Source organism: Bubalus kerabau, chromosome 21 (assembly GCF_029407905.1).
Source record: "Bubalus kerabau isolate K-KA32 ecotype Philippines breed swamp buffalo chromosome 21, PCC_UOA_SB_1v2, whole genome shotgun sequence".
NCBI lineage: Eukaryota > Metazoa > Chordata > Mammalia > Artiodactyla > Bovidae > Bubalus > Bubalus kerabau.
In genome coordinates, this window is record NC_073644.1 from 7,310,124 (window position 1) to 7,324,278 (window position 14,155).

The following is a 14,155-nucleotide window of genomic DNA, read 5'->3' on the forward strand; positions in this document are numbered from 1 at the left end:
TTATTTCCTCAGGGACTGCAGAGCAATAGTAGGCAGCAAAATAATGAAATGTGGTAAATCTGGTTAAAGAGAAATATGACTAAAAATACTTTCCTTTGTTTCATCTCAGCAGCCGCATGTACAGCGTGGCTTTCTTTAGTTTATGAAGTACGAAAACTAGTTCTTAGGAGAGAAAAGGCAGGCTGGATTTATTGCTCTGGGAAACATAGCTTGCTTAATGTTATAATATATAAAAGTTCTTTGTTTTATAGATATGCCGTAAAAGTCTAGGTCATAATCATTAACTGCTTTTTATGTGTGTGTGTGCGTGCATGTGTGTGCGCTCAGCTGCTCAGTCATGTCTGACTGTAGCCTGCCAGGCCCCTCTGTCCATGGGATTTTCCAGGCAAGAATGCTGGAGTGGGTTGCCGTTTCCTTCTCCATAATAGTGTGTAGGCACCCATTAGAAGGACGCGATGCTGCTTTGATGAGTGTCTGAAGTGTTAGCATCTGTAGTGCTAACAATGTTAGCAAGCATGTGTACATGAAGTTGGTTTCTTATCCAGTAACTTTGTCAGGATGAACCTCTAGAAACTGAAGTGCTGGGTGGAGAAGCTTGAAGCAGTGCATCCCTCTGGGCAGGACGAGACGAGCCTCACAGGACTGCCTTGTGAATCCCACACCCCAGGCGGTATTGCTGCTGCCCTTGCCCTCGCTGCTCACCCCCATGCCCCCAAAGGCAGCTCACTCTGCTTTCAAGCTGCTGTTACATTCTGGGAGCCCTGGGCGCCCACCATCCTTCAGAGAACTGTCAGAATGCAATCGTTATGAATGACAGCCCCATTTTACTACCTTACAGCCCCAAAGGTAAGACCTTTCCGGCTTCTACGCTGTGTGAAGGTTTTTTTTTTTTTTTTGGTATTATTTTTCTCAAAATAACACACACATATACCCCATGAAATATAACCTACACATTCAAAAGTGCATAAACATATAAAGTTTAATGGATAATTATAAAGTCAATGCTTGTATAATATCACCCAGGACAAGAAATGAAATGGAAGTTACCACTGTTCCAGAAGGACTTCCTACCATCTACCTGCCCAGGTTACAGTCCCTCCCCTCCCTTGGGAGGCACCACTGTACTGGATTTTTAAACAACAGTTTCTTTGTTTTCCTTTATAATGTTTATACTTATATATTCATCCCTGAGGGGTTCCCCAGTGGCTCAGGAGATGCAGGAGACTCGGGTTCGATCCCTGAGTCAGGAATATCCCCTGGAGGAGGGCATGGTAACCCACTCCATGTTCTTGCCTGGGGAATCCAATGCACAGAGAAGGCTGGCAGGCTACAGTCCATGGGGTTGCAGAGTCAGACACGACTAACTTAGCACACAGGTAAGCATTCATCCTTAAACAACACGGTTGAGTTTGTCCTCTCTTTGGACTACTCATGAATGGAAGCTCTTTTGTTACCTTGCTTCTTTATGTTTGTAAAATTCATACCAGTCATTTAGATTGTGCTTGAGCTATTATGAACTGGGATAGTATGAAATCTTATATGTATCGTTCCCTTTGTGGACTCTGTTCCAGTGGTTTGTTAATCTGCATACCAATACCGTGTTGTCTTAATTATTACAGCTTTGTATAAATCTTGCTATCTGGAGAGCAAGTGCTCCCTTCTTATCTTTTTTCCTCTAAGAGTCTTTGCTTATTCTTGACTTTTACATTCCATATCAATTTTATAAGAAGCTTATCAAGTTCTAAAACAAATATGTTGAAATTTGGATGGAAATCTCTTTCAATTTTTCCATCATTGAGTTCCAATCTATGAACGTGACATAGTTCTCCATTTACTTGGATAGTATTCTTTAATATAACTCAATAAAGTTCCATTTCTTCCCAAAGGTTTTGGTATTTCCAATAGTTTTATATGTCTGGTATTATGTTAAGCTAATTCTTGGTTTGAGGTTTCTTAGATCACCTTGGTGATATACATTTGGGCAGAAATCCACTGGGGGGCCCTTTACAGGTCCCTGGGGGAAGAGAGCATGGAGCTAGTTACAAGGGCGCCCCTTCACTGTGGGCACGGCTTTCAGGGTCCAGGAAAGCGCCTGTGCTGCAGGGCGTGCCGGCGCCTCCCTTGGGCTCTCTGTCTCTGTGGGCTCTGAACTTGGGCATATGTCTCCCTTCACTCGTCAATGTCGTGGAAACACAGCTCCATGTCAAGTCTGGATTATCACGTATCTTAGGAGCAAAAGTGATTTTGAATTCTCTGTTTACCTTTCTGGTTTTTTCTTAGTGTTTTTTGACTGTAATTCCATATGTCACTTTGGTTCTTGGATGTTTCTACGAACTCTAAGAAAATTCATCCAGCATTTTTAGTTGCTTTCCATGAGAGGGTTAGCTTGAATAACCTAGCGTGCCATTATCAAAAACAGGAACTCCAAAAAGGTAGATGGTTTTCAAATTCTGATCCAGACTAAAACAAGCATTCACCAAGCTGAGAACCAAAGGGAAATGAGGGCAGTGAGGCTGCATTTTCTTCATAAAAGTCCCATATTTCTTTCTTTTTGGTAGTAATGGTAAGGGGCAGAGCTAGAACTGGATTTGGAAAAGGCAATTTATATAAAATCCTTACTCTTAGAAATAAAACTTATAATGATTTAAATAGCATGTTTTTAAAATTCCATTGTTATTCATCTTAGCTAAATGATTATACTGACATATGTTCCCTCTATGTGCAGACCCAGGATTTTATTTTAAAAGCTGCTTAACTCAGATATTTAAATATTTTATTCCCAAACTATTTTAATGGTGAGATAAGTAGATATATAATAAACCACAAAGCCAATAATTTTGCCAGATTTCTCCTTGAATATGATTGCAGTTTCTATTTTTATATAGGAATATATATTTCTTTTTTCCTACATTTGTCACCTTCTAAAACATAATTTATTTGTTGTGTTTATTGTTTGTCTCTTTCTGCCAGTGTTCACTGGTATATGCTTGGGATCAAGCATCTGCAATAGCTCTTGGAACACAGCAAATACTAAATAAATGTTTGTTGAATGAAAGAATGTGCGACTTGGGGCTTCCCTAGTGGCTCAGTGGTAAAGAATCCACCTGCCAATGCAGGAGACATGAGTTTGACCCCTGATCTGGGAAGACCCCACATACCACAGAGCAACTAAGCCCATGGGCCGCAACTGTTGAGCCTGTGCTCATGAGCCCCGGAGCTGCCACACTGCGCCCACAGGCCCCGGAGCTGCTGCTCCACACCAAGAGAAGCCACCGCAACGAGAAGCCCTCACACCGCAGCTAGAGAGGGGCTTCCACTTCCTACGGCGAGAGAAAAGCCCACATGCCAGCCAAAGCCCAGCACAGCTGAAATAAATAAAACTATATTAAAAAGAGGGATGTGCAACTTTGAGAATAAAGGTTTTGTTAAGGGGTGAGAACCTAAAATTGTTTACATGGGTCCAGCAGTAAATGCATGTGAAGAAATGGAACCACAGAGGTAAAAGAATTTATTATTTATCCAAGACTTTCCAGTCCTACTTACAGTCACTCTGACATAGGGAAATACATCTATTTGAAATACATTATTTTCATTAAAAATAAGACACTATGACACCATGTAGGATACAACATGAGTATTTTAAAGATCAATAAATAAAGACCATGACATCTTTAAGCACTTATCGATACTGACCATTCTTAAGTATCAGCAAATACTCAATATATTGTCAGTTTCAGCACAGCAGCAGATGATATGAAATTTGAAAAAGAGCAAAAACTGGGTAGTCAACTGGCTAGTCAGATAAAAGCTAATCATTGACTAACTTATATTTCTGACTTACTTGCTATGTAAGCAACAAATAAAATATAAATAAAATGAGATATAAAAATTATAGTAATATATAATAAAATACAAATAAAATAAATAGTGATATAGTAAGCAATATTGTGAAATTTAAAATATAAAAGGTAGGAAAAAAATTTAAAATGTCTATGAAGGTGATTTTTATCATTAATTTCGGCATACTTGGTTTTTAAATGCAATGGCTGATCTTTTCAGATTCTGTATTTAGGCAAACAAAATCATTTATTTATGGTTTTAAAATTGTAATGGTACTAAAGCTAACGTACAATTGGAATGTGAAAAATTATTTGGGGGCAGAGTTAGGTAGAGGTATCCCACAATGCATATAGATCACCAAAAATTTAAACAAGAAAATAATTAAGTTTTCCTTAATTAGATTTGGAATTATTCTGGCTTTCAAAATTATAATCTTTAAAATGAATCAAAAACTTCACTGATTTCTCCAGTGAATTTGAGCACAATGGGGCCTGAATATGGACTAGTAAATTATCAATCAATTATCTAATAGTAAATCATATATATATATATATACACACATATATGTATATGCATTTATATGTTATATGTGTATATATATATTTGGTAAATTTTCATTTAGATATTATAAATATTACAAGATGAAAAACAAACCTACTTTACACCAGAAAACAGACTGATCCTAACATAAGCAGGCTTTTGCCATGTAGGTTAATATTTATCTGAAGAAATACTTTCCTATAAATTCTAAGTTTTAGACACTAATGGAGTGGAGGAGGGGCTATCGAGATTTTTTATATAATGAACAGGAAGATACAATACACTACTTGATCAAGTGGATTTACCTTTTTAAATTATTTTGCTAAGTCTAATAGTAAAATAAGTTTTAACTACCTGAGGCATGATAACAGAACAGTAACAGGAAGGCAGTCTAGAGATACATGGAACAGAAGGAACACTGGTTTCAGGAATGAGTGTGTTGTGGACGACTGATCAAGTGATCAAATATTTATCCTTATTAACAGCACTTTCATAAACAAATATTTTCACCATAGCCTCACAAAGTGACATACCGTTTTTTACTGCAGTCTACTAGCTGTCCATGGAGAAGGCAATGGCACCCCACTCCAGTACTCTTGCCTGGAAAATCCCATGGATGGAGGAGCCTGGTGGGCTGCAGTCCATGGGGTCTCTAGGGGTCAGACACGACTGAGCGACTTCACTTTCACTTTTCACTTTCATGCATTGGAGAAGGAAATGGCAACCCATTCCAGTGTTCTTGCCTGGAGAATCCCAGGGGCGGGGGAGCCTGGTGGGCTGCTGTCTATGGGGTCGAATAGAGTCGGACACGACTGAAGCGACTTAGCAGTAGCACTAGCTGTCCATCATACTAGTTTTAGAATGAGAAAGGCATCTTCAAAATAGGGTTTAAACTAGATGTACTTCCCTATGAAAATGGTAAAATAATTATAAAATAGAGATAACTGTACAATAGAAATGTTTACAGCAAAGGTATACAGTAAACTAACAAGGTACAATTTTAAGAGCAATAATTATATTTACGGTTTTGAAATAAAATGTGTTCACTTTTACCTTTAATTGCAATGGTTTAGGGAAGTAGGAAAAGCAGTAAGTCACACTATAAAATCTAAGCTCATCTTATATTTGACTCTCTGCTGGCTCTTTTTTAATGAAGGATTATTTCAGTGGAACATCAATAAGAATTTTTGGTTTCTTTAAATCTTACCACAACAATTATATCACATTTTGTAAATTAAGTATCTAAAATGTTTGAAAGCCAGAATAATACTTGTTAGAACAGAAGCTCCATTTCAGTTTCCCTCTTTTTAAATATTAGACCAAATGTCGTTGTTGACAGTTGCTTCGATGTATTTATACTTCTGCATCTTGGCCGGGAACCCAGAATGGAATGGGACTGCTGGACATGAGGCCACACGGTCAACTACAGTCTTATCATTTCAAGACTGAACGAATAAAATCTCCCTCCAGTATCCTGATTATAAGACTGAAGGCTCTAGTCCTTCTGTGAAATTTATTTTATTTTTATTGAGGGCTTCCTGTTAGTTTGCCTATTAAACTAAAATGAAATTTAGTGACTCAACAAAGATATGGTAGACCTTCAAAATGTAATGTATATAAACACATTTTTTTTCCTTTAAAAGTATTCTATGCTTTATCTGTAAGAGAAAACATATTTAGGGTAAAACCAAATGATGTGCTGAATTTGCTTTAAATTAGTATAGTAAAAAAGTGTATCAGTGAGAAATAGATAAAACAGAGTGGCAAAATATTAATAATTCTTGAAGCAGGGTGATAGGTACTCAGAGGTTTTTTACACTATTATCTGTATGTTTTGTGGTTGAAAATTTTAACGGTAAAAATAATGAATCCAACCAACTTTCAATAATAAAAAAGTTACTGTATAACTGGACATTTTGCAAAGATCTGTACTAGACTAATTACATAACGCTTGTTGTTATAGTGAAAGGTTGGGAACTTAAACATCAATCATTAGGAACAGTCAAATATAGTGTATCCACATGCAATGGAATCCTATCCAACGACGAAAGAGCCTGTTGAGTGAAAAAAGAGTTTCCACAGCAGCATATGGAGCCTGAGTCCATGTTCACAGGAGTGTGTGCATGTCCATCCGTTGTTCAGAGTGGTTATCTCTGCAAAGAGGAATTGCAGGTGGTTTTTTATTTTTATTTTTTACCTTTTCTTGAACCTGTTTTGTATTATTCAAAAATTTCACAGGCATATATATTAATTTTATATTTGGGGGATATTGTTTTCTATAATAATATCCTATGATTTTTCTCATCATGTTATTCTTCCCAGCTGATGGAATGATTATTTAATTGTTAAAAATTGTGTTAGGTCTTATGTAATTCAAAGAGGGCTTCCCAGGTGACTCTAGTGATAAGGAACCTGCCTGCCAATGCAAGAAACTCGAGAGACGTGGGTTTGATCTCTGGGTTGGGAAGATCCCCTTGAGAAAGAAACAGCAACCTACTCCAGTATTCCTGTCTGGGAAATCCCATGGACAGAGCATGGAGGGCTATAGACCATGGAGTCGCACGAGTTGGATAGGACTTAGAGACTAAACAACAACAAAATTCAAAGTGGCAAAGTGCTATACTTCTAAAACAATATGAAACCCAGAGTAGATTTCATTATCTTAAACAATGGAAATAAAAATTTTTCCTCAACCACCTACTGGTTGTTTAAAGAAAGACATCAAAAACTACACGAAACAAAATTATAGAATAAATGAAAATAGACTTAATTATCTTTTGATTAATTCAAATCAGGCTAAAATTCTATTAATTATGGAGAGAAATAGCATTTGGAAGAGAAAATAAGAAAATGCTTTCTAGTTTGTTCATAATAAATTTGAATTGAAAATATTCCAGCAGTTCTATGCAGAAAAGTATTTGTGTATATTTTAGTAATATGTTTGTTCTTGGATTAACCAGATGGCAGGACAAAATAAAATGCTTTTTCCAGATGCATGGTTTTGTGACTTCAGAGCTGTGGACTCAGCATTTTCAGCTAAATCTCATGTTTAACTCTAGTCAGCACTGTAAAATTCTTTGGAGTAAACTTGAACTTAATGATTAACTTTGGAAACATCATTTGAAGTTAGTTATCTTGGGTGAGAGTCCAAAAGGTAGGTGCTCTAGCGGCTGTGAAATCCTACACCTTTAGGCAGTCTGTTGCTGCAGTGCCCTCCTCTTAGTCTGCTGAGACCCCACAGTGGTGGGAGCCAGCGATGGGACCCCCCTACCTCACCCCTCTTTAGGGCCCTCTTACAACACACCACAGCTGCTGCGCACAGTCCTTCGTCAAGGGCTGTACTGTCCCCACCATTTACTATTTCCTAGATTTTAAGGCTTCAAGGAATTAAAGGTAGCTCCTTTGGTACATGAGATTGGGGACCCCTAATCTTGATGATTCCAATTTGGGTAATGTCATAAAAAACGACTCAGAAGATATCACCGAAGTTACCTGGTGGATATTTCCTTCTTTCACATCCATGTCCTAAGCTTTAGGAATGAGAGAGTTCTTGGGTTTTGATTTGTCCAAGTGATGTATCTGTAACCAGATTGAAGAATCACATTTTATTATAAATTAATTGTATATACTTGCAGGTGTGTTAGATACTCTGATTCTCAGTGTGTTTCTAGGAGATCTTTGGCAAATCATTTAAATCTTTATTTAGGGGGTTTAAAAGTGTATCACATGATGAGTGGCCCCAGATTAAAATTGCGTTTTGGTTTTTTACCTGTTTCCTAGCACGGGATTGTCCACAAAGGACAGTATTGGAGTGAGGCTTCTTTGACGTTTTTGGAGAGTCCTGACATAACTTCTTAGACTTGGGGGCTGTTCTGCTTACTGTTACTTGGTGGTCAGTTACATCAGCTTCTTTAGTTTGGTCAACTGATTGCGGCTGTAGCGGTTGGGAATCTTCTGGATCTGTGTCTGACTCAAAAATATGTGGTTGTCTTTTTACTTTTAGTGACTCATGGCTTTTCCCTAAAACCTGTGTTATATATTTGCTTGTCAAATTCTCTTTTCCATTCACTTGGGAGCCAACAGCACTTTTTAGTACACCTAAATTGCTAGTTGGCATCTGAAATACTGAACTATTAGACAGTTGTTTACTTTCACTTAAACTCATGATCAATGATTTTCCACTAGAAAGGGGATTTTTTGTCATATTTCCATAGAGTTCAGTGTTTTTTTCTTGCAGAGATCTACAAGTCTTGAGATTCAGATTTTTAGCCTTCATCTGAATGCTATGACTAGGTCTTTTTTTAGTAGTTGGATCTAAATTTGGTTTTTCGTCCTGGATCTCACTAGATTTCAGTGAAAACAATTTAGATTCTGTACCAATACGTTTTCTTCGCAGGTTCTCAGGTGCTAAGATACTTTTGGTCATCTGTAACGGTCGACTTTTGAACACTGGTATGAATCTAGGGGCAATATTATGTTGGGAGCTAAAGTTTGTGTCTTGAACTTGAGCATCTCCTCTGGTGGGCTTGGGTACTTCCAGTACTTGTGCGGCCTGGTCAGACGGCGCTTTCTTGCTGCTCAGGACAGACTCCGGCAGGAGGCGCAGAGCGGAGCACCCCGAGGGCTTCGGCGGGCTGACCGAGCGCGCCCCCTTGTGGCCCGCAGCTGCTGAGCACGGCGGGAAGCTCGGGGCCCGGGCGGCTCTCGTGGACGGGGCGTGAGCTGGAGAGGACTTGGCTTGAGCAGTCAGATTGGGCGGCTTGACTTTGTTTTTCTGAAAGGATAAACATTAGAAAATGTAAAACTATCCTTAAAGGAAAATAAATAATTTATAAAATATCATCAAGATAAGAATAAAAAGTAACACTACAATGTATAGGACAGCTAAAGAAAAACAAAAAACAAAGGGGCCTTATTGAGGACATGTGTGTGTTTCTTATGATTTGTATCCTACTTTCGATACTGTCCATTCAAGATAATGTTTTAAGATGAAGTTGTGCTCTAAACTGTAAAAACTATACACTTAGCTACTCCCGTTGTGTTTCAAACATGCTCATGCATCCTTCTCCCTCAGAATGTCTCTCTTCTCTCCGTTTTTTTCCCTTTCGGCTTCCCAGAGATCATTTATCAGTCAGTATTTGTCACCAAAAAAGAAAAAAGAGGACAGCATAGCGCTCTTGTCTGTTAGTGTGCGTGTTCACTCTCCCTAAGGAGATACTCGACTCTTTGAGGGTAGGAAAACCATGCGTTACTTCTTCTTACAGCCTTCACGTTCTGAAATCCTCCACACAGTTACTAACAAAACACTTTATTCAAAGAAATTAAAGTAATGGAAGAGGCATTTACACTGGGCCTTTCAGAGTAAGTACGGTATTGACTATAGGGCAGTGACTGTCAACCATTTTGTCTTCTCGTTGCCTACTAGAGTGCCTGGTACCTGGAAGCGTTTTGGAAATATTTGTCAAACTGACTTGTCAGATATATCAAGGAGAAACAAGTGTTCATAGTCTTCTTAAACAAATTGTGGTAAAAAAATATATATATAAAACATCAAATATACCATTTTAACCATTTTTAAGCATACAATTCAGTGGCATTAAGTGTATCCTCCATTGTACTTCTGCTGTATAATCATCACTACTATTTATAAAACTTTATGCCAAACAGGAACTTTGGAGACTTTAAGCAATAACTCCGTTTCCTTCTCTTAGCACTCTTTCTAGAGCCTGCTGCTGCTGCTGCTAAGTCACTTCAGTTGTGTCCAACTCTGTGCGACCCCACAGATGGCAGCCCTGCAGGGTCCCCCATCCCTGGGATTCTCCAGGCAAGAACACTGGAGTGGATTGCCATTTCCTTCTCCAATGCATGAAAGTGAAAAGTGAAAGTGAAGTCGCTCAGTTGTGTCTGACTTAGCGAACCATGGACTGCAGCCTACCAGGCTCCTCTGTCCATAGGATTTTCCAGGCAAGAGTACTGGAGTGGGGTGCCATTGCCTTCTCTGTTCTAGAGCCTAGAAATCTAAAATGAACATTTTCTCCTTTGCATCTAGGGTTCAGGATGTGATTTAAGATCAACCAATCAGATGCACTCATACAATATTTGGAAGAAAGAAGTGAGGTAAAGTCAGACTTCTATAGTTTCTGCTGAAAGGTTTACTTATGGATGACTTTGGAATTTTGGTGGCAGAGTTAGCAGAAGTCCAAGTGTCCACTCACCAGCCTTGTAGATGTCTGGAAACAGAGCTTAGGACAGTCACTTTCCAGGTGTGGATCATATTAGGTAAACATATCATGTGCGCTTCACTACACACCACCAACCTCACCCTACGAGGCTTTCCTCTGTACACATATGCTACCACGGGGAGAATGATTTCTAAATTTGCATAAAATTCTATCTCAAAAAGATGCTCTGTCAGAAGTGACTGCTGCTAAGTCGCTTCAGTCGTGTCTGGCTCTGTGCGACCCCATAGACGGCAGCCACCAGGCTCCCCCGTCCCTGGGATTCTCCAGGCAAGAACACTGGAGTGGGTTGCCATTTCTTTCTCCAATGCATGAAAGTGAAAAGTGCAAGTGAAGTCGCTAAGTCGTGTCCGACTCTTAGCGACCCCATGGACTGTAACCTACCAGGCTCCTCCATCCATGGGATTTTCCAGGCAAGAGTACTGGAGTGGGGTGCCATTATCTTCTCCAACTAAATCATCTTAAACTGCCTAGAGTGAATATTTTGTTTGACGAAAATATGGTTCAAGAATTAAGTTGAAATCAATTACAGGAAATCCAAGAACACTTTTAGACTCTTGGTTTTTATAAACTGTAATGACTGTTAAACACCATACATACTACTTGAGATACAAAAAGAAAAACTCAATCTAGGCAGATTTATATAATAGGTTACTTCTGATATAAAATTCATATCTGTATTCTGATATAAAACTCATCTAGAATATGTATCTGAAACGTTTACATTCACATCCAGTTTTGTCTTCAGGAATATACCTAAATATACCTGAATATTTTCCAGGAATATACCTCTGATGGAAATAATTTCCAGGGGCTTTTTTTTTGCCCCCTAGCCTGTCAATATATTATTTATGCATTCTTTCAATTTCTAAAATATAGTAAACAGCCCAAAGGGGGGAACCTCTAGGTTTATATTCAAAAAAATTTTAAAGGCTACAAAAAGGCCTTATGTAAACAGCAGATGACATCATTAATAATTCACAGAACTTAAAATACGTAAATTGTCAACAAACCAAAGCTTTGTGAAATAATAACCTAAGAGAAAACATACGCTTTACCACATTTTGACCACTATTCTGCCAGGTGTCACTGTGGCTTAGGTGACTTTTAACTTCTAGAACTGTATACAATTTATATATCTTTGTACATTAATGTAAAATTACAGAGGGAAACCAAAAGCTTTAATCTATATTTAAATAGATATCTAATAGAGGCCTAGAATTAAGGAAATCTTTAAATAAAGCTTGAAGACTAACCAAAATGATGGATCAAATGTGCTTTATCTATTAAAATTTGGTTCTGTGCCTTGCACCACCTGAGTGTTTCTTTAATTAAAGTCAAACCAGGATTCAGTTAAGCTCAGATTTAGCTAGAGGTTTATAGGAAATATGGGTCTTGGAAGAAAGTGTTAAGTTTAAAAGACATGACAACAAGGAAACTATCATTGAAATGCAAAATATGGAACATTTTCCAGGGTAAATGATCAATTTTTCCCAGCAAATAACTGGCATAAATAAAAGGGAAAGGAGTTTGGGATGTTATATAATAAAAGAGATCTAAAAAATATAACAACCAAATTAAGTGGACCTTGCCTGGATTCTGATTTAAACAAAACCTCTAAAATAAGTCTTTGAGATAAATAAGGAATTAGAGTATGAACTAGGCTCAGATGGTAATAAATCTGCCTGCAATGCAGGAGACCCGGCTTCGATCCCTGGGTGGGGAAGATCCCCTGGAGTAAGGAATGGCTACCCACTCCAGTATTCTTGCCTGGAGAATTCCATGACAGAGGAGTCCATGGGGTTGCAAAGAGTCGGACATGACTGAGCAACTAAGTACACACACACACACGGGAATTACTGTTAAATAATTTTTTTAAAAAGCTCTTATCAGAAAAAGACATATATTAATGCTAAAATCTCTATAAATTAAATAATAGTATATCCTGGATTTGTTTTAAAAAATTACAGTTTACCCCACACTCCAAAAATATGTCAAGGAGTAACCAGATGGTAGGTATACAAGAGTTCATTATACTATAGTAATATCTTTTATGTATCTTGGAGAATTCTCATAATTTTTTTTTTTAAAGCTAATTGGGCTAGGCACTCCTGCTAATTTATGAAACCCTTTTTTAAGTCAGTTGAGTTTATTCAAGCAGTTGGATCCATTTATTTTTCATTTTTTTAATTTATTCTTTTTTAGTACTGCATGACTCTTAGAGCTAACAAGGTGGTAGCAATAACATAAATTAACATTTACTGAAGGCCTAAAAACAAGCAACTGTTCCAAGGAGGATTATCTAATCTAAAACTAAAAACCACAAAACCCTGTGTAGTCTGGTTCTGGGAAGGAAACGGTGATGTGCTGCATAGAGCTCCTTCCAGAAAGGGGGATCCCCACTGCTGGGTGCTATCAGCAAGCCTCCTTTGGCAGTCAGCCCCTGCAGAGACAGCCTCGGTTATGGACGCCCATCTCACCCTAGAATTTGCCTGTCTTGAAGTGGCCCAAATCTGACAACAGATTGGAAGGGGGTATAAAGGCCTGCTATTTTGGCCAATGCAAAACCACCGTGATTGGCCATTCTAGTACCTGCTTTGGTTTTGACTTCTCCCTTCACCCAATCTTCCTTCCCTGCCTTCCATAGCTGTTGATTCCAAGGGTAGTTCTCCACAATCATCACACGCACTGGACTCTGTCTCAGAGCAGGCTTCCTGGAGAGCTCAATTTGTGATGAGCGCTAGCATCACCACTACTGTGGTGCCCCATTTTACAGCTGGGGGAACAGAAGCACAGAGAGACCAATAACTTGTCCAAGATTATACATGCGCTTCTCTTGTGGCTCAGCTGGTAAAGAATTCACCTGCAGTGCAGGAGACCTGGATTTGACCCCTGGGCTGGGAGGATCCTTTGGAGAAGGGAAAGGCTATCCACTCAAGCATTTTGGCCTAGAGAATTCCATGGACTGTATAGGTCATGGGGTCGCAAAGAATTGGACATGACCGAGCAACTTTCACTTTCACTTTCAAGATTATATAAGTAATAAGGGGTTCAAACCCAGGCAGCCTGTCTCCAGGGCCTGAGCTCTTAACTACAAATCTAAACTTTCCAATCTTAGAACTAAGAATCTTATTCTTCAGGTTTCAGTTTTAATTTTGCAATGTATTTAACTGTGTAGCTTTGGTTGAATTACTTGAATGCTGTGAGCTTCAGTTTCTCTTTCTGCAAAATTGAGAAAACAATTTTTTACCCCAAGAGTCTATTTTGGTAATTAAATGAGAAGGCATACAGAAGGCGCCCAATAAAACTGAGTAGGAGAAATTCTTATTGTCAATGTTCCAATTGTCAGAGGCAATATAAAGATCAGAAATTCCATGTAAGTGTTATTTTACATTTAAGAAGCAAATTTTCACAAATACATTGTCTGCATTCACCATTTTCAGAACAGACATGGGCTGGAAATATTAGGTAGTCAATAAATACATAAACATATTTGATAAAAGTGCATGATGTAATGACATGTCTTCTAAATTCCT

General features: G+C 38.3%; 1 protein-coding gene across 2 annotated transcripts in view; it reads right to left on the bottom strand.

The window, feature by feature from the left end:
• Window positions 1-6,259: 6,259 nt before the first annotated feature.
• C21H18orf63 (chromosome 21 C18orf63 homolog) overlaps window positions 6,260-14,155 on the bottom strand; it is a 30,006-nt gene continuing 22,110 nt past the window's right edge. Inside the window, exons 12-14 of one of the 2 annotated variants that reach the window (XM_055558895.1) lie at window positions 8,150-9,154; window positions 7,873-7,959; window positions 6,260-6,533 (exon numbers count right to left, since the gene is read on the bottom strand). In XM_055558895.1, the coding sequence (XP_055414870.1) occupies window positions 7,906-7,959; window positions 8,150-9,154 (1,059 nt within the window). In that variant the 3' untranslated portion in view covers window positions 6,260-6,533; window positions 7,873-7,905. The other variant, XM_055558896.1, reaches the window with a different exon arrangement.